General features: G+C 38.1%; 1 protein-coding gene across 2 annotated transcripts in view; it reads left to right on the top strand.

Annotated features, from left to right (window-relative positions):
• The window catches only part of LOC128744040 (GAS2-like protein pickled eggs), a 595,332-nt gene that overhangs the window by 519,780 nt on the left and 54,826 nt on the right, over positions 1–20,726 (top strand). For both annotated transcript variants that reach the window (XR_008412350.1, XM_053840783.1), the window contains exon 10: positions 4,792–5,155. Coding sequence is in view for 1 of the 2 variants with exons in the window: in XM_053840783.1 (XP_053696758.1) it covers positions 4,792–5,155 (364 nt within the window). In the remaining variant the exon portion in view is untranslated. The remainder of the gene's footprint in view (positions 1–4,791; positions 5,156–20,726) is intronic.

A 20,726-nucleotide genomic window follows, 5' to 3' on the forward strand; every position in this document is an offset into this window, starting at 1 on the left:
TGTCTGTCTGTCTGTCTGTCTGTCTGTCTGTCTGTCTGTCTGTCTGTCTGTCTGTCTGTCTGTCTGTCTGTCTGTCTGTCTGTCTGTCTGTCTGTCTGTCTGTCTGTCTGTCTGTCTGTCTGTCTGTCTGTCTGTCTGTCTGTCTGTCTGTCTGTCTGTCTGTCTGTCTGTCTGTCTGTCTGTCTGTCTGTCTGTCTGTCTGTCTGTCTGTCTGTCTGTCTGTCTGTCTGTCTGTCTGTCTGTCTGTCTGTCTGTCTGTCTGTCTGTCTGTCTGTCTGTCTGTCTGTCTGTCTGTCTGTCTGTCTGTCTGTCTGTCTGTCTGTCTGTCTGTCTGTCTGTCTGTCTGTCTGTCTGTCTGTCTGTCTGTCTGTCTGTCTGTCTGTCTGTCTGTCTGTCTGTCTGTCTGTCTGTCTGTCTGTCTGTCTGTCTGTCTGTCTGTCTGTCTGTCTGTCTGTCTGTCTGTCTGTCTGTCTGTCTGTCTGTCTGTCTGTCTGTCTGTCTGTCTGTCTGTCTGTCTGTCTGTCTGTCTGTCTGTCTGTCTGTCTGTCTGTCTGTCTGTCTGTCTGTCTGTCCGTATGTTCCTTATAGAAACGAAAACTACTGAACCAATCGGCATGAAAATATGCATGTAGAGGTTTTTTGGAGCCAGGAAAGGTTTTAGTGATTGTTAGAAACCCCTCCCCCCACTAAGAAGGGGGGCTCCCATACAAATGAAACACAAATTTCTGCATAACTCGACAACTAATCAAGCAAATAGAACAAAATTTGGCATGTGGGTGTTTTCGGTGACAAGAATTTATTCTATGGTAAATTGAAACCCCTCCCCTCTTTATAAGGGAAATTATAACTCCTCTCCTCTTTAAAAGGGGGGGCTTCCATACAAATTTCCTCATAACTCGAGAACTAATCAAGCAAATGGAACCAAATTTGGCATGTGAAGGTTTTCGAGGGCAAGAATATTTTCTATAGTAAATTAGGACCCCTTCCCACTTTAAGAGGGGGGGGCCCTGTACCAAAGAAACACAATTTTCCTCATAACTCGAGAAGTAATTAAGCAAATGGAACCAAATTTGGCATGTGGGTGTTTTTGGAGACAAAAATTTTTTCTATGATGAATTGGAACCCCTCCCCGTTTTAGGAGGGGGGGATCCTATACACATGAAATACAAATTTCCTTATAACTGAAGAACTAATCAAGCAAATGGAACCAAATTTGGCATGTGAAAGTTTTCGAGGGTAAGAATGTTTTCTATGGTAAATAAGGACCCCTCCCCACTTTAAGAAGGGGGGCTTCTATACAAACTAAATACAAATTTCCTCATAAGTCGAGAACTAATCAAGCAAATGGAACCAAATTTGGCATGTGGGTGTTTTTGGAGACAAAATTTTTTTCTATGATGAATTGGGACCCCTCCCCGTTTTAGGAGGGGGGGATCCTATACACATGAAATACAAATTTCCTTATAACTGAAGAACTAATCAAGCAAATGGAACCAAATTTGGCATGTGAAAGTTTTCGAGGGTAAGAATGTTTTCTATAAATGGTAAATAAGGACCCCTCCCCACTTTAAGAAGGGGGGCTTCTATACAAACTAAATACAAATTTCCTCATAAGTCGAGAACTAATCAAGCAAATGGAACAAAATTTGGCACGTGGGTGTTTTTGGAGACAAATTTTTTTTATATGATGAATTGGGACCCCTCCCCACTTTAGGAAGGGGGGCTCCTATACAAATGAAATGCAAATTTCCTCATAACTCGAGAATTAATCAAGCAAATGGAACCAAATTTGGCACATGAAAGTTTCTAGGGCATGAATATTTTCTATGGTGAATTAGGACCCCTCCCAACTTTGGGAGGGGGGGCTCCTATACAAACGAAATACAAATTTCCTAATAACTCGAGAACTAATCAAGCAAATGGAACCAAATTTGGCACGTTGGTGTTTTTGGAGACAAAAATTTTTTCTATGATGAATTGGGACCCCTACCCACTTTAGGAGGGTGTGCTTCTACACAAATGAAATACAAATTTCCTCATAATTCGAGAACTAATCAAGTAAATGGAACCATATTTGGCATGTGGGTGTTTTTGGAGGCAACCATTTTTTCTATGATGAATTAGGACCCCTTACCTTTTTAAGAGGGGGGGCTCTCATACAAACGAAATACAAATTTCCTCATAACTCTAGAACTAATCAAGCAAATGGAACCAAATTTATCATGTGGGTGTTTTTGTAGGCAAGAATATTTTCTATGGAATATTTTCTATGGATTTCCCCACTTTAAGAGCGGGGGGGTGGCTCTTATACAAATGAAAAACAAATTTCCTCATAACTCGAGAACTAATCAAGCAAATGGAGTTTTAGATGGCAGAAATTTTTTCTATGGTGAATTACGACCCCTTCCCCTTTTAAAAGGGGAGCTCCCATACAAATGAAATTCAAATTTCCTTATAACTTGAGAACTAATCAAGCAAATGGAACCAAATTTGGCATGTGGGAGATTTTGGAGTCTTGAATTTATTTTACGATAGTTAGAGACCTCTCACCCCTGTGCTAGGAGGATATGGACTCTCATACAAATAAAACAGAAATTTTTGCGAAAGTCAAAAACTAATCGAACTCGAGAAATTCGAGACTCTTCCATAAAACATTAGTCAATACAAGACCACAAAAACTATCTATAGTAACACTAGATCATTCATTCTATCTATAGTAACACGTGACGGTCGCGAGTGTTGCCGGTGACCCGCCGTCGGAAGCGCCGCCCACTGGGGGGCTTGCAAAACTCGAGATTGTGACAAAGATCATCCGAGATTCATGATTTATGTACAACACAGGTTAATTTGTGGCAATACGAAGTTTGTCGGGTCAGCTAGTATTCAATAAAGCATTAACATTGTTGGGGCACTTGTATACTCTCCTTTCTTGAACGAGATGAAAATACCTTGTCGTAAAATTTCGATACTTGTCGGCAAGTTTCGGGTCCTGGCTGAAACGTCGCTCGATAAAACGAAATTGTTTGACTGGCTTCTCTTTATTATCCCCTAGCTTATTTAATACATCTAGCTTCACTTGCCAGCGAGCACAGTATTGATTGTCTGCGATGCGAATGACGTTGTTCGAAAAATGTTGCTCGCCGAGACTTTCTTGTGATGAAAAGGATGGCATCGTAATATCCTTGCTCACGCTGCTGGATCATTCCATACTTCTGTGACCTGGTACCGTACCAAAGTTGCAGGTCTGAGAGCTGCATCATTGTATAACATTCGTTTTCCCGGAAACAATCCATCCAAAAACAGTGTTAATAAGACAAGGTAAGGTATTGCCTAAAGAAATTCGACCAGCAACTATGAAAAGGTCGAAAAATATTTCTGCTCCTAATACAACGAGTTACAAAAGGATTTAATTTAATTCCTGTCGGGACATATATGGATTCAACCTGGCAAAAGAAAAGGTTTACTTCTCACTGTTCTATGACGTTTCACTTTCAGGACATCAATTTGGACTAGATTCAATGTTTAAAGATGAACTTGTTTAAAAAAAGGGGTAACTTTATACTTCAACAAAATTGTTTACTTTCAGGACATCATATTGGACTAAGTTAAATGTTCAAACGATAATATCGGTTGAAGAAGAGGGGTAGTTTTGCACTCTGGCGTGCTTCCCAAGCACAGATATCAAATTGGTATAGGGTTAAACGTCGTAAAGAATCTTCGACCTGCTGAGATAGGGAGTGTGTCACTTTTTTTTTGCAAGAACCAAAATGCAAGGATTTCTAGTTGGACAAGGCTTCCTTATTTTCAATTTTTCAATAGTGTACACTTACAGATTAATAGCGTTCTTCATGTGGATCAATGCATAGAAAAGGTTCCAATCGATTGATGCAAAAATATTGAAAATCGATCGGGACACCGCTAAGTTATTGCCATTCAAAATCTGACCACTTTTCGAGAAAATTATTTTGGAATGACACCTTATCTCGCCAAACATTGCCGTAAGACGTGGTCCTACTCAAAATGTCTAGCGTGATCGAGTTTCATCTGCATTCGTAGTTCTACGTTAGCATAGCGCTCGTGCCCTTAGGCACAGACCTTCATACTTTTATACATATGAAAATGCTAGTGGGGAGCTTCCATTGCTCTAAAATTCGTAAGAATACGAACGGAATTGAAATCAGAAGTTACGATACAAAATGCAAGTTACGAAACATACATAAGGCACGGGAGGATATTTTCAGCCCATTAAACGATTGCATGTATTTTTTCGGCCTGTGGCCTAGATCTAGTGGAAGAACAGGTGGTTTTTGGCATTTGGCATTTAATAAAAAATAGTAGATTACTTACAGTCTTGAGAAAATAGTTATAACATATTAAAATTGTATGTCGGCAAAATATTTTTATTGGCGAAAGAAAAGGCAAATAGGCTGATTTTAGAAGCATGCTGAAAATATCCTCTCGGACCCTAGTTTCGTAAAAGTATCACAAAAGTGTAAAAATGTTAACACGGGCAAATTTTCCATTTTTGATAAATTTATTATGAATAATTTGAATATAATTAACCATTATTTATTTAAGCGTTTTAGTAAAATACCTGAAAAAATAAGAAACAAAACACTGTATTGTCAGTATTGATACTGAGGAAGATCTCATATCGGGATCGAAATACGTATCTATCATTAGATTACATGGTAGTAGAATTAAAGGATAACATTAATTTTTGTTTTTTATCTTTTAAGTGTCCAAACAAAGGACTGATAGTAACAAGTAATTCATTCAACACACTTACAGGTCTATGAAAAAGGATTCAACGTTGATTCGACAAATCTGACTTGGCGTTCACCTTCTCCTAATCCTCGGCAATTGGAAGCAAAGAAGAAGCAAAACACGAAAGAACTATCACATAAACCGGAGCCTAAAGCTAATACGAATCAAGCGTCAGTTCATTTCGAATGCGACTTGAATGATTTCGTGAACGAAGCAAAGCTTGAGAACGTTGCTGAAGATAAATATAATATGTATGACAACGTAAGCGACAACGGAAGTGAAATAAGCGATGAAGGTTATCGTAGCTTGGGGATCATACATTCACAAGGACCACAAAAACGGGTGCCATTTAACAATCAAACGATAAATAAAGATACTAAAAGTGGAGGTAAGTATTCAATCTGTCCAGCTTTTTACGAGCCATAATGGTGGATGGCATAAGCCGTGTTCGTAATATTTGAACAGCATTTTTGACATTTCCGTAATACATCACACGTTTTCATTCCGCACTTTCCTTTAAAACGTGCGATGTATTACATAAGCATTGTTTAAATATTGCGAACACGGATTATACAGTCTGCCATTATGACTCGTAAAAAGCTGGATACCAGTGGTACGCAGTAATAGGCACAGTGGGGACCAAATCAAATCTTTCTATTAAAGCCCCGAGCTACAATGACTTCTGACTGCTACTGTTCCTAACAAAATATAAATAGGGTACCGTGAAAGCACCAGTCGCCGCGCACTTAGTACGTTGGCTGGTACATAAATGCATGTATAAAAATATTTCTTTTACATATTATTATGCAATATACATTTTCGGTTAGGGTTTTTATCAGGGCCCGGCATCGTCGAAACAAATAAATGAAACTGACTTTCTCTTATCTGCGCTTCACACATAAAGTGACTTGCTTCATTTGTTGAACTGAACGTTTCAAGCAAGCTTCAGTTTAAGTTGGTGGCTTCAGTTTAAGTTTTAATTGACGACGGCAGAAAGTCAGGCACGATTTGTCGACATTGACAAGGTTAACTTTAATTTGCGTTGCATTGTAGGAATTTTTACTTAAATTCAATTCATTTGCATTCATAGTTGCTGGCTTTCTTCTGAATATTTGATAGAAAAGTACAAATGAAAAGTTGAAACCGATAGTCATGACGAAGTGAAACCCGTTTCGCTGACGCTGACTCAAGCTAGTTTGAAACTGAAACGGTGCTGCTTCTGTAGAAACCGAAGCTTCACTGCTTCATTATTGAGTGACGCTAGGCAATTGAAGGTGACGTTGTATGGCCATGGTTTTTATTACGCTTTCAGACAAAAATTTTAAAAACGTCGTTTTGTTGCCCCTAACCAGCTAAACACGACTTCGAGTGCATCATGTACATGTACCAATCCCCGCGCATATAATTTTTCTTCGTTTCCATTGCAGTGCACCAATGCACAGTGGTCCCATTGGTATCAGAACACACGTTTTTTTAATTGCGCCGAAATGGTTGATTACACTGGTTAAGTATGTTCAGAGAAATTTCTCAGCGTTAAAAACTTTTTCATATGGCATGAACGATTATTTGATTAATCCCCTTAAAAGTAAGATAAAAAATTATTTTTTGAACAGTAAGAGATACAACAAAACAATGTTCTACAAAATTTTTGAAAAGATTATTATAAAGAACTTTTCCAAAAAAAGTAACCTTCTAGCTATTATAGTTTTAGAGATAAAGAACAATTTTTGTGGAGACTTTACGAAAATCAATTTTTTGACCACAGTTCTTTCTATAGTATTTATACGCATTTGACATGTTCGGCAAAGATTTTCTAACAGTCAAATTACATACTTTTCTAGAATATAGTAGCTTGCTATCGTCAATATTTGCGGAGAAAATTAAAGTTTTCGTTTAAGAATTATACAATTTTCAACAGCAATAACTCCCAAACATGCAAATATATTCAAGCCATTTATTACCCATGTGAAAGTACAAGAAAAATACTACAAAATGCATAACAAATTAGCTTGACCCTGGCTATCCCTCTACAAAACACTCGCATTGAAAATTGTTACTCGGTTGAATTTAATATGGCGCAGTGTAAACAACGTGTTATCCCGATCAAGTAAGTGTGCAAAATAAATAATGAAAATGTGTAATCCAGCATGGATTATTTGTAGAGATTCAGAAAAAGATTTTCAAAATTCGTTTTCGGATGAAATTTAATTACTGCAGTTCGAGGTGTACAAATTTCGAAGCATATTTGAAGATACTTCATCCTCACTATCGCTGTTACTGTGCATATCAGACCTCGTCAAGTATTATCAGCCCGAAAGCTGCATCATTAAACACGTTTTCTGATGCAGAACTGAAGACAGTAACTTTTTTCGTAAAGTACGGTTGCGATGGAAGATGGAACCGCAGATCTTATAGCGAGTATAGCAAACATTCATTGATGATGATGACACGAAGTCCAACTCAAGCCTTTGTGTCACATCAATTGTTCCCATGAAAGCAGTAACAAATGGAAAGAATATATTCCTAAATCCACATCCATCTTCGACCAGATATGTTTTTTTGAATTAGCCTAATTATATCGTCTTCGACCAGGTATTGCCGGCCGTTGCCAGTTTACAAAGGAAACGACTACACTAACGCTGCAAGAAAAAATTAACATAGATCAGCAAATCGCAAAAATTCATCCTACATCCATTGAATGTAAAGGTAGAACGGTAGTGGTTACGAGCTGATGATGACAATGGTGGTCAAGGACATAAAACAGTTCCGAACTCATCACTCAACTCACACAACTCAATAGAACTGCAATAGAAATTTTTTTACAACTCTTTCCTTCTTTGGGAAATGATAAATGTAACGGAAGAATCCACGAATATTACCCAGTCACGTGACTCATTTATCACATAGGTCGCACTTGCGCCAAATGATTGCATTTTGCCTCAAAATCAAATGCAGGTCGCCAAAAAAAGGGCTTCCATGGATAACCTATTTCCAAAAGGCTTCGCCTTCAAAAAATTTTACGAATCACATTGCGTCGAAAAGGGCTTGTGTTGCGTTGAAGTAGACGGTCAAGCTGAGATGTTCTGGATAAAGATACTCTAGACAAAGATACTCTGAACAGAGAAGAAACGTCAAGCGAAAGTCAAGCTATCAGCTTTCTTGCAGTCGATAATAATTTGCAGTAGGCAAGATCATAAGAATTAAGGTCCTAACACCTTGCATACGGATTTTAATACGCTGCGGAAATTTTACGGAAAATCCATGGAAAAACTCAAATTTCCGCAACGCCTAAAAAGCCGTATGAATTGTGTCGCCGCCTTTAGACTGGCGCTTCCTTTCACGTCAGCTTTTTGATAAATACTGCATAAATCAAGTTGAAAACAAAGTTTAGAACAATGCATTTCTGTTTTGTTAAATTTGACATAAGAAAAAATAATGTCCACGTGGACAAACAGGGGAGGGGGGTGGGGGTTGAGGGAATGTCCACGCTTGTCCAGGAGGGGGACGGGGGGGTTGAAAATTGGTATTTTTCTGTCCACGTGGTATCTGGATGGCCCCAAATTTGGTTCCATTTGATTGATTAGTTCTCGAGATAAGAGGAAATTTGCATTTCATTTGTATAGGAGCCCCCCCCCCCTCTTAAAGTGGGGAAATCCATAGAAAATATTCTTGCCTACAAAAACACCCACATGATAAATATGGTTCCATTTGCTTGATTAGTTCTAGAGTTATGAGGAAATTTGTATTTCGTTTATATGAGAGCCCCACTCTTAAGAAGGTAAGGGGTCCTAATTCATCATAGAAAAAATGGTTGCCTCCAAAAACACCCACATGCCAAATATGGTTCCATTTGCTTGATTAGTTCTCGAATTATGAGGAAATTTGTATTTTATTTGTGTAGAAGCACCCCCTCTTAAAGTTGGGAGGGGTCCTAATTCACCATAGAAAATATTTTTGCCTCCAGAAACCTCCACATGCCAAATTTGGTTCTATTTTCTTGATTAGTTCTCGAGTTATGAGGAAATTTGAATTTCATTTGTATAGGAGCCCCCCCTTCTAAAGTGGGTAGGGGTTCCAATTCATCATAGAAAAAATTTTTGTCTCCAAAAACACCCACGTGCCAAATTTGGTTCCATTTGCTTGATTAATTCTCGAGTTATGAGGAAATTTGTATTTCGTTTGTATAGGAGCCCCCCCTCTTAAAGTTGGGAGGGGTTCTAATTCACCATATAAAATATTCGTGCCCTAGAAAACTTTCACATGCCAAATTTGGTTCCATTTGCTTGGTTAATTCTCGAGTTATGAGGAAATTTGTATTTCATTTGTATAGGAGCCCCCCTTCCTAAAGTGGGGAGGGGTCCCAATTCATCATAGAAAAAATTTTTGTCTCCAAAAACACCCACGTGTCAAATTTGGTTCCATTTGCTTGATTAGTTCTCGAGTTATGAGGAAATTTGTATTTCGCTTGTATAGGAGCCCCCCCTCTTAAAGTAGGGAGGGGTTCTAATGCACCATATAAAATATTCATGCCCTAGAAAACTTTCACATGCCAAATTTGGTTCCATTTGCTTGATTAATTCTCGAGTTATGAGGAAATTTGCATTTCATTTGTATAGGAGCCCCCCTTCCTAAAGTGGGGAGGGGTCCTAATTCATCATAGAAAAAATTTTGTCTCCAAAAACACCCACGTGCCAAATTTGGTTCCATTTGCTTAATTGCTTCTCGAGTTATGAGGAAAATTGTGTTTCTTTGGTACAGGAGCCCCCCCTCTTAAAGTGAGGAGGAGTCCTAATTTACTATAGAAAATATTCTTGCCCTCGAAAACCTTCACATGCCAAATTTGGTTCCATTTGCTTGATTAGTTCTCGAGTTATGAGGAAATTTGTATGGAAGCCCCCCCTTTTAAAGAGGAGAGGAGTTATAATTCCCCTTATAAAGAGGGGAGGGGTCTCAATTTACCATAGAATAAATTCTTGTCACCGAAAACACCCACATGCCAAATTTTGTTCTATTTGCTTGATTAGTTGTCGAGTTATGCAGAAATTTGTGTTTCATTTGTATGGGAGCCCACCCCCTCTTAGTGGGGGGAGGGGTTTCTAACCATCACTAAAACCTTTCCTGGCCCCAAAAGTAGTTTTCGATTCTATAAGGAACATACGGACAGACAGACAGACAGACAGAAATCCTTCTTTATAGGTATAGATTCAACTGCTAATATGTTGTTATAAATTATACTATCATGAACATGTTTTTCAATAGTTCTTTTCAATTATTTGTCCTTTAAAGCAAAATAATATAAAATATATGAAAAATACTTCTATATACATCCAAATGCAAAACAATCCCTCCCTTTAGAAAAACGGTTGTACAATAGAACATTAGAACATTCTCCATAACCTTTTCCTAGTTCTATAAGTAGGGTTTATTTCTAATTCCCGTCGTAGTAAGTAAAGCCATTCTAATTTTCATCATTTGTTGGATGGATTTAATGAATGCTCCAAAAGTTATTGTGCTGATTTGACTAAAACTCACTTGCCTTCCGATCCGTGCACTTTGAATTCACTAAAAAGCGATTCGTAAAGCATATTATTGAAATTGCGCAACTGACTTTATTTCTTAAATTCGTCGTACCGTTTTAAAATCCGTCCATCAAAATTTTTCATCGTCTGAACTAAAAATCACAACAATGTTTACGAAGCTAACGCGCATGTATTTGTGTAGGACGGCATGACAAATGTTATTCTACAAAATTTCTGCAGGTCAGGCAAGTTTTCCTGGCTGTAGAATAACGACAATGTCTTGCGTGAGTTATTTTCATTTATGAATGACGGAAATTAAAACGATTAGTCGACATTTTCTTCTTCATCGCACGAAAAACAGGTAGCAAATTTGGCTGGTAGGACTTCTTTAATGATGAAAAGCATTTAAATAGATTTCAGCTCACTTTGATCTATCGCGTATGATAGACAGCAAACCAAAACATTAGGGAATAACTAGTTTTGCATTGTGTGTCATAAAAATGCTGATATTTTTAATAATTTGTGTTGGATAGGACGGGAATAGGCAATAACAACGAATCAGCAACATACCCTAGATGCTATCTTCCAAAGACCCATGCGCGGCGATAGGATGAGGTAATATTTTAGCTGTACCAAAGGCCGCACACTCGAAAATACCAGCAAAAATGCAACAATGATCAAAATGTGCAGCATTTCATGAAGCAATGTTAAGTTCATTGGCAACCCTGCCTGTAACGTTGAGTAACTGTTTTTAAGCTCCGACTTTTATTTAACTTTTTGCTTGAATTTCGGCCTCCAAATCTCGCGAATATTACTTTGTCGACTAATCGCGAAGTGCTCTTTTGTGAATTTGGTGAAGTTTAAGTGAAGATTGCGTTCAATCACCGAAGTGTATTTTTGTTTTTATTTTGCATCTATAACTGCCACTACCGCTACGCGCATTTTTTCATCTGAAGCGCCATCTGTGAATAAAGAATATAAACCTCAACATCTCCTGTTCGCTGGCCACGCCGTTTGTGCCCAACTATACCAAACTGTAGCTGGTTATTCAATCGCCTTCATTTAGACCACCTGCTTGTAAAAGCTCTTGTAACGATGGATAAAGTTTGCTACGAATGTTCTCATCCCATTAAAAATCTGAACTTGATCAAATGTCATCTATGTGAGCGTATAGCTCACATGAAATGCATTGGCTGGGTGCGATCGAATTTAGACTTCTACAATGAACAAACGAATTTGCTGTGGTTCTGCGCGGACTGCATGAAATCGATTGACAATTTAAAGGCGCAAAATTCGTCAGATACTATTGCTGCTGTTTTGTCGTCTCTCGCTGATTCTGTTAACGACTGTATGAAGGAGGTTAAAAATGATGTTGGTCAAATTGCTACATTAATCGGATCGATTTCGGAAAAGCTTTCAGCGAATTCAACTCCTGCAATTTCATCGGCCAGTCGTAGAACTAAGCGCCCTAGAATCGCTTCACCGAATGATACTCCCAAGCGCTCCGCTGGTTTTTCAAATTTGATAAGTGGCACTAGATCAACTGAAAATTTTCCCAAACTTGTCGATACCGTTCCGCAACCTGTCGCCAAATTTTGGCTGTATCTATCGCGCATTGCGCCTCACGTGTCCGAAGACGAAGTTTCAGCACTTGTGCAGGAATGTGTCACTGGAGCTCAACCGGTTGTGAAAAAACTAGTAAAGAGAGATGCTGATATAAAATCTTTGGCATTTATTTCTTTTAAAATTGGCATTGATGCACATCTAAAAGATACTGCTTTGGATGCTACGAATTGGCCGAAAGGAATTTATTTTCGGCAGTTTGAAGAGCGAAACAAATCATCGGATTTTTGGGAACCGCAGGCTATAAAATTTCCGCGAACGGAAATCATGAATCCAACGCAATCTTCATCAGCACCGCAAAATTGATTTCTCGACCGCCGGTGGATTTTGGGGGCCATCTGGCCCCCAGTTCAGTTAAGTCTTTGCAAATATCTAAATTTCAAAAAAGTCGTGCAGATTTCGTTCCCCATAGCCCCACCAACAGCCGCTGCGATGGTGTCACCCGTCGTAAGCAACTACAACACGTCCCTTCGTCTGAGCAGGATCCTACACATCTACTGTTTTACTATCAGAACACACACGGGTTGAGAAGCAAAATCTCTGAATTTGCACTGGAGGTTTCAGATTCGCTTTACGATTGTATTGTGCTTACCGAATCTTGGCTCGATTCGCAAATCGCATCTGTTGAACTGTTTGGAAGAGATTATATTGTGTATCGCTCGGATCGTACCTCAAAGAATAGCATCAAGGTTAGGGGCGGCGGAGTGGTTATAGCCGTTCGTCGTTCATTGTCGTCCGCACTGCTAGTCGAAGCAATGGATGAATCACTTGAGCAGTTATGGGTAACGATTAACAACAATGGTTCAAATATTGTTTGCGGCGCTATTTATATCCCACCTAGGCTGCTGAATGAAGTCGATATCATTGATCGTCATATTTCGTCGCTAGAAAAAGCTGTTAACTCGACTGATATCAACGACTATATTATGCTGTTTGGCGATTTCAATCGTCCTGGTTTATCTTGGTCGGTGCACCCGCAAAATAGTTACCTTTTCATTGACGCTTTACGATCAACGGTGAATATTGGTAGCTTACATTTATTACATGTACCAGATTAATCCTGTATGTAATCCGAACGGAAGGTTTCTGGATTTAATTTTTGTAAATCAGCAAGCTTTGTCTGCTTGTTCCGTTATGACAGCTCCTGATATCCTTTGCAATGTTGATATTCACCACCCACCACCAGGGTTGCCACATGCACAGATTATTCTGTGTTTAACAGATATTTGAACGAAATCGCCTGTACAGAATCTGTATGCATAGAATACAGATTTTCGCCAAATTACACAGATTAAACAGATTTTTGAACTTTTACATGAGAGTGAAAGAGACGGAAATAGTCAGCAAAATGACTCTCTATCTCTTTCACTCTCATTGTTTTGCATTGGACAGATTTTTGCACAGATATTTTTCCTCGCCGTACAGATTGTCAGATTTTTCCAACAAAAAACACAGAATTATATGTGGCATCCCTGCCCACCACTGATGGTTACGTTTAACTGTATGTTAAAAGCACAATTCATAGACGAATTCGATCCCAATTGTTTTAACTTTCGGCGAGGAAACTATGTTGCAATCAATTCCGCCTTAAGAGGAGTTGACTGGAATTTAATCAGCAGTTGCGATGATCCGGATGAAGCAGTCTCTAGGTTCACCGTAAAAATACAAGATCTTATTCTGCAGCATGTTCCCAGAGTTCGTCCGCGTCCTAAGCCTATCTGGGGAAACAGGCTTCTTACTAGGCTTAATCGCTTACGGAAATCCGCTCTTCGAGCCTATCAGAGAAATCGAAACCCTGTTAATCGATATCGTTTTACCTCGGCAAGCAGAACATATAAAGCACTGAACAGAAATCTGTATAAAAGTTATGTACGTAAAACTGAACGCAACTTACGGTTGAATCCGAAAAGTTTTTGGAGGTTTATTAATTCAAAACGAAATGAGGACGGGCTTCCCTCTAGCATGTTTTTGTCTCACAGCGAGGCGTCGACAAATAGCAGCAAATGCGAATTGTTTGCTGAGCATTTTGCTAGCGTCTTTAATACCAGACGTGCTTCGTTGGACGATATTGCAGCAGCCATGGTACTTATTCCTGACAATGTGGTCACCGCAGAATTATTCGCTGCTACTGAAGAAGAAGTCGCTAAGGCCGTTCGTAATATGAAGCAGTCCTATCGCCCTGGCCCCGATGGCATTCCTGCTGCTTTGCTAAAGAATTGTTACGATGCTTTGAAGTTACCGCTAACTTCTATCTTCAATCTTTCGTTGCAAAGTCATCAATTTCCTTGTAGCTGGAAGGAGGCGTTTATGTTTCCGGTGTTCAAGAAGGGCGATAAACGCAATGTAGAACAGTATCGAGGGATTTCCTGTTTGTGCGCCTGCTCAAAAGTTTTTGAAGCAATTGTCTACGATCGTCTAATGTTCAGCATAAAAAACTACATTTCTACGGCTCAGCACGGATTTTTCCCTGGCAGATCCGTAGCTACCAACTTATTAGAATTTACTTCTTTCTGCTTGCGTAGTATGGATCGAGGACTTCAGGTTGACGCTGTCTATACAGACCTGAAGGCGGCATTTGATCGTGTCGATCATGGAATACTGTGTGCTAAGTGCAACAAACTCGGAGTATCTGTCGCGATGGTAGAATGGTTGGAATCGTACCTGCGGAATCGCAAAATTGCTGTGAAATTGGGTACGTCACAATCCAGTTGGTTTATTAACAATTCAGGGGTTCCACAGGGCAGCATTTTGGGACCCCTACTGTTTTCGTTATTTATCAATGATATCACAAAGCTGTTACCTCACGGTACACGATTATTGTATGCGGACGACACTAAACTCTATCAGGTTATTCAAACTCGTGATGATTGCTCCAGACTTCAAGCTTTAACTAATCTGTTCGCTGACTGGTGCCGACGTAACTACATGACATTAAGCATTTCAAAATGCACTGCGACGAGCTTTCACCGCAAAAAACAGCCTTTGTTATTTGACTACCGTATTGATGGGATATCTCTTCAACGCAAGGAAGTCGTAACTGATCTAGGAGTAATTTTGGACGCTCAACTGACATTTAGGCAGCATTACTCCATGATCATTAGCAAGGCAAATCGTCAGCTAGGTTTAATTTTCAGAATCGGCAAGGAGTTTGACGATCCTGGGACCTTGCGGGCCCTCTATTGCTCGCTGGTACTCTCTATTCTAGAGTCTGCCTGTGTTGTATGGGACCCGTATTATGACATTTGGGTGCAGGGTATTGAGCGTGTACAAAAACATTTCATCAGACGTATCTGTCGTACACTGCCATGGAGAAATCCTGAGAGCTTGCCATCATATGAAGACCTCTGCTTGCTAATAGGAATCAAACCCCTCGAACAGCGACGAAAGCATATCATGTCTCAAATGGCCCACAAAATTCTAACCGGTGGCTACGACTGTCCTAATATCCTCGCTATGTTGCAAATGCATTGTCCTTTGCGCCCGCAACGTCATCAACATCTTCTACGCTTAAACGTTTATCGTACGAATTACGGCCAACATGAACCCATCCATCGTCTGGCAGTGGCTTACAATCAAAGTGATATTAGTTTTAACTTTTAATATGTGTATACTGCTGTTTTTCGTTTATTTTAAATTATTGTAATTTGTTATTCTTATCCATTTAAGTTATTGTAAAGTTTTGATTAGCTGATAAGTTTTATTACTTTATAACCTTCTGTGAAAAGATGCAGGGTTTTTATGCCGGCTTGAAACTGTCATTTGTGCATTTCAAGGTGGCTTTTCCCTGCCAGATTTTAATATTCATTAAGACAACCTATGTCGGATGAAATAATCAATAAATAACAAATAACAAATAATAACTTCTCGTTTCCGTTTTGTGGAATATTTTTGCTGCGCGTCCCAAGAAACTCTTAAATTCAAGAATGCACTTTTTTAGTTTGTCAGCTAACAAATTTGCAAAGATGGCGTCTTGTAGTATCACCCGCTTGAATTTATTTTTTCTTTGCTTCTTCAAGCGTCGCCTGGTTATCTATTTTGCTTTAACATAAACAGAAAAAGTGTAACAACAGAACTGTATGCATAAAATTATATGTTTTTATCTTAATTTTAAGTAATTAATGAAAATATTGCCGGGTGCGCGGCCACTGGAACTGCGCGCGCCTGGTACTTTCACGGTAACCAACTTATTTTGGACCCCATCAGCGGCTGTACATCATTTGGACATATCCATTTGTGTCCAAAATAGCTTGGCAAGCGCTTCGTGGTTACCCCTACTAATTTTGCTGACTTTTCAGTAATTTTGAGCTAATTGCGGACTTTTAAAGAGATCCGTACAGCCCAAAGAAAGGAATATCATCTTTGATTCGAAAACTGGTCACAACTCAGTGCAAGAGTGACTATAGAGCTTTCTGACAGCTCAAGCACCCGCATTAGCGAACATGAAATACGCGTGTATATACATGATGTTTACCTCATTTTGGGGAACAGCTGATGCTGGAGGAATAAACCGAAAAATAGCGATTACTAGTTGTGTTTCTCCGTTTGTCACACTGCAGAGCACATATTTCGCTCAAATTTTTCATCTTGTTCCAAATTCAAGCTCATATTTTCAAAAATTTGCTGGTATTTAAGCCAGCGGAAGACGAAATTCATTCTGTACCTTGGTGACAAAAGAATGCATCTCTTTTGTTTACTGTCGTTGTTTGCCTCATTTTCAAGCACCAATACACACATAACAGGAAAGCTCTATAGCAGAGTGGCGACATATCATCCTAAATGTATGCAAAGGAGATTCTTTTTCTCTTTTCCGCACATGCGATTGATAGGTCGGCTGCTCGATTGGAATGACACTGAGAGGTAATTGTCATTAAAATTTCGACAGTGGAACTACTCTATATATAGTCACTCTACTCAGTGCATATATTAAGGACCTTTTAACTTAAAGTCATTCGGGTTTTTGATTTTGTTAAATTGTTTTCAAATGCATAAACTTTTGAGAATTTTACGTATGCAATGTTACTACTTTGATAAATGTTACATACAACGCATGTAGCATGTATATTAGAGTGTCCCAAAATAGTGCGATGTCAGAAAACACGGGGGCTCACGCCTCAAATGATAGCTTAGGGTGTCACAACAAAACTTTTATATGACGGCAACATTGGTTGCCGCGATTTAGGGGTCGCACATTTGAGTTTTATGAAAAAATGGCATTTTTCAGGAGTAAATTCAAAAAAATATTTTTAGAAATGTTATAATAGGGGAAACAAGATACTTAACATTTTTTTCACAATCATTAGGATCTGATACATTCATAAAAAGTTATAGTGGCATGTCTGGAGTCATATTTGGTTACAAAAATTTATTGAATTTGGCAAAAATTTGAAATTTTCGAAATTTCATTTAAATAAACGTCGAAACAGGGTATCGAACAGTGTCTCAGAGCAACGTAGCTATACTGTATAGATGGAAAATTTTATGACGAATAACTTTGCCGAAGAAAAAAGGACGTATCTTTAAATCTCGCTGAGATATTCATCGTTTTCTGAAGGTGGAACAAAACACATTTCTGTAATTTTCAAATTATAGCAGTTTCATGTGAAAGAGGTAAACGAAAAAACTTTAACTATTTAGTATAAACGTCACTTACGTTTTTGATAAGAGGAAACATGCACCTTCCAAAGAATTTGGCACCATTTAGGCTCAAGAATCACTTCTAAAAAGGGCGTATTTATTTTAATAGGTACTATGTTTGAGAAATTGTATCTCCTGAAACTAGGTTTGCTCCATAATGAAGCCCAAGCGTGAGTTTTTGAAAATTGAGTTTTAAACATGAAAAAATAAACACTGAAGAAAAATTCACTATGCTCTAAAGTCAGGAAAAAATGTAAAATTAAAATATACAGGAAATGGTAACTTCGGTTTTTTTGGAAAAATAGTGGTGATTTGATGCATTTTGAGACTTTTTCTGAAATGGTGCAACATTTATCAAAGAATTTTGTAGAACAACGACTTTTATGAATATTTTGTAAACTAAGATTATTATTATATTTCTTATTATTATTCTTATATTTCTCGTTATACATATATGTAATTTGAATTTGAAGAACAACTTCGTTAGTGCTTGACAACACGTGTTCAAAATAATAATTAGCTTCTAAATGCAGCCGTATTTAAGATATTTGGAAAAAAAAGTTTAATACATTTTATTTTTTTATTTTAAACGTGCCCTTTTCATATGTTATCCGCGTTATGTTACCATGTTAGCAATTAGAATAAACATTACTAGAATTAATATTTGTCTGAATATACCTTGCTGATTCTACCATCATCTACTGATAGTACAAAAAGTGTCAAAAAAAATTCCCAGATTTATTTTTTCAGGTTTAAAAATCAATTTTCAAAAACTCACGCTAAGGCTTTATTTTGGAGCAACCCTAGTTTCGGGAGATACGATTTTTCAAACATGGTACCTATTAAAATACATACGCCCTTTTTAAAAATGATTCTTGAGCCTAAATGGTGCTAAATTCTGTGGAAGGTGCATATTTCTTCCTATCAAACACATAGGTAACGTTTGGAAGAAATACTTCAAGTTGTATCATTTACCTTTTTCACGTGGAACTGCTAAAATTTAAAAATTGCGAAAATATGTTTGGTCCCGCCTTCAGAAAAACGTGAATACCTCAGCGAGATTTGAACATACGTCCATACTTTCATCGGCAAAGTTGTTCGTCATAAAATTTCCCATCTATACAGTATACGTACGTTAGTCTGAGATACTGTTCGATACCCTGTTTTGACGTTTATTTAAATGAAATTTCGAAAATTTTAAATTTTTGCCAAATTCAATAAATTTTTGTAACCAAATATGACTCCAGACATGCCACTATAACTTTTTTATGAATGTATTAGATCCCAATGATGGTGAAAAAAAATAGTTAAGTACCTTTTTTCACCTACTTTAACATTTCTAAAAATATTTTTCTGAATTTACTCCTGAAAAATGCCATTTTTTCATAAAACTCAAATGTGCGACCCTTAAATCGCGGCAACCAATGTTGATGTCATATTAAAGTTTTGTTGTGACACCCTAAGCTATCATTTGAGGGGTGAGCCCCCGGGTTTTCTGACATAGTGCTATTTTGGGACACTCTAATGTATATATGTTGCATATATTATTGTTATTATTATTGGTCTTTATTATTCGTAACTTAAGACAGTGTCTTGTAATGTCACATCGTGTAAAAGGTAGAATGAGTGTCACGTAAACTATTAAAAAAAATTCTACTGTACGTTTTTTAACATTAATCATAAAGCTCATTGATTGAAGTGCTCAATACATTTCCTCTTAAATGCGGTATGAGATATTTCCAAAGTTAAGTCATTTGGCAAACAGTTCCAATAGGATACACCTCTGACGAAAAAGGTATCACTGTATTTTGAGGTGTTATGGCGACGTAGAACGAATTTGCGGCATCGAGTACTCCTGAAAGGCTGAAGTTTGTTGAGGAAATAGCCTGGTTCCTTGTTATCAATTAGCTTGTGTAAAAATAAACAGCATCTCATACGCCCATAGTTTTCGAAAGGACATCCAATTAACAGTTTATGTAAGTGGGACACACTAGAGAGTCGACTGAGGCCAAAAACAAAACGAGCGCACATATTTAAAGCTACTCTCAATTTAGATAAAATTGACGCAGATGCCTCCGAGAGTAGAAAGTCACAAGCAACAAAGTACGGAAGGATTAAGCTTTTAAAAAGTTTCAATTTTATAATGGAGCTGCAATTCATAGCGGTTTTATGCAGGGATCGTAAAGCAGCATGTATTTTGCCACATTGTTTAAATAGGTATTTATCCCATTCCAAATTACTCTGGATGGTAAATCCAAGACTATTAGCACTATCGACAAAATTAATTTTTACATCGTTAAGTTTCAATATAGGTTTTTGACTAATATGACACGTATTCCTAGTAATGAATAAAGCGTTAGTTTTGGATATATTCAGAGATAGTCTGTTGGTAGCGCACCACTCTTTAACCCTGGTAAGGTCGAAGTTTACTTTAGCCGCCACGTCGCAAGAAGACATGCACTCACAACTGAAGTATAGCTGCACATCATCAGCAAAAAGGTGTACTGTGCAGAACTTTAGTGTATCAGGAAGGTCATTAATGTACATTGAAAATAATAGTGGTCCTAATATAGATCCTTGAGGCACTCCCGATGTTATACAGATATCTCTAGAATACGAACCGTCGTTAAAAACCCTTTGACTTCTTCCGGTAAGGTATGAATGAATAAGACTTGATGCATGGTTTGAGAAATTGAAATTAGCTTGGAGCTTCGTGCATAAAATATTGTGAGAGATCGTGTCAAAAGCCTTGGAGAAATCTAGCAAAATCAATACAACTGGCCTGCCGCCATCAATAGCAATAGCAACATTATCTAGGACCTTAAGCATAACAGTCTTTGTACTGTGTTTGGCCCGATAACCTGATTGGAATTGCGATAAGAAATTGTAACGTCGAACGTGGTCGCTGATTTGAATCTTCAAGATCTTTTCAAGAATTTTTGATAGTGCACACAGAATGCTGATTGGTCGGAGATCTTGTAAGGAACTCGAGTTAGTTTTCTTTTTAATGGGAATTACTTTAGAATTTTTCCACTGGCGTGGGAAATTTCCTGTGTTGATGATGCTGTTAAAAATGTGTGTAATAGGCTTAGTTACCAAGGGGCAAATGGATTTTAAGAATTTGGAAGGCAATTCATCGGGGCCGACAGCATTGGATTTCATATGGTACATTGCACTCAACAC

This window comes from Sabethes cyaneus, chromosome 3, assembly GCF_943734655.1.
Source record: "Sabethes cyaneus chromosome 3, idSabCyanKW18_F2, whole genome shotgun sequence".
NCBI lineage: Eukaryota > Metazoa > Arthropoda > Insecta > Diptera > Culicidae > Sabethes > Sabethes cyaneus.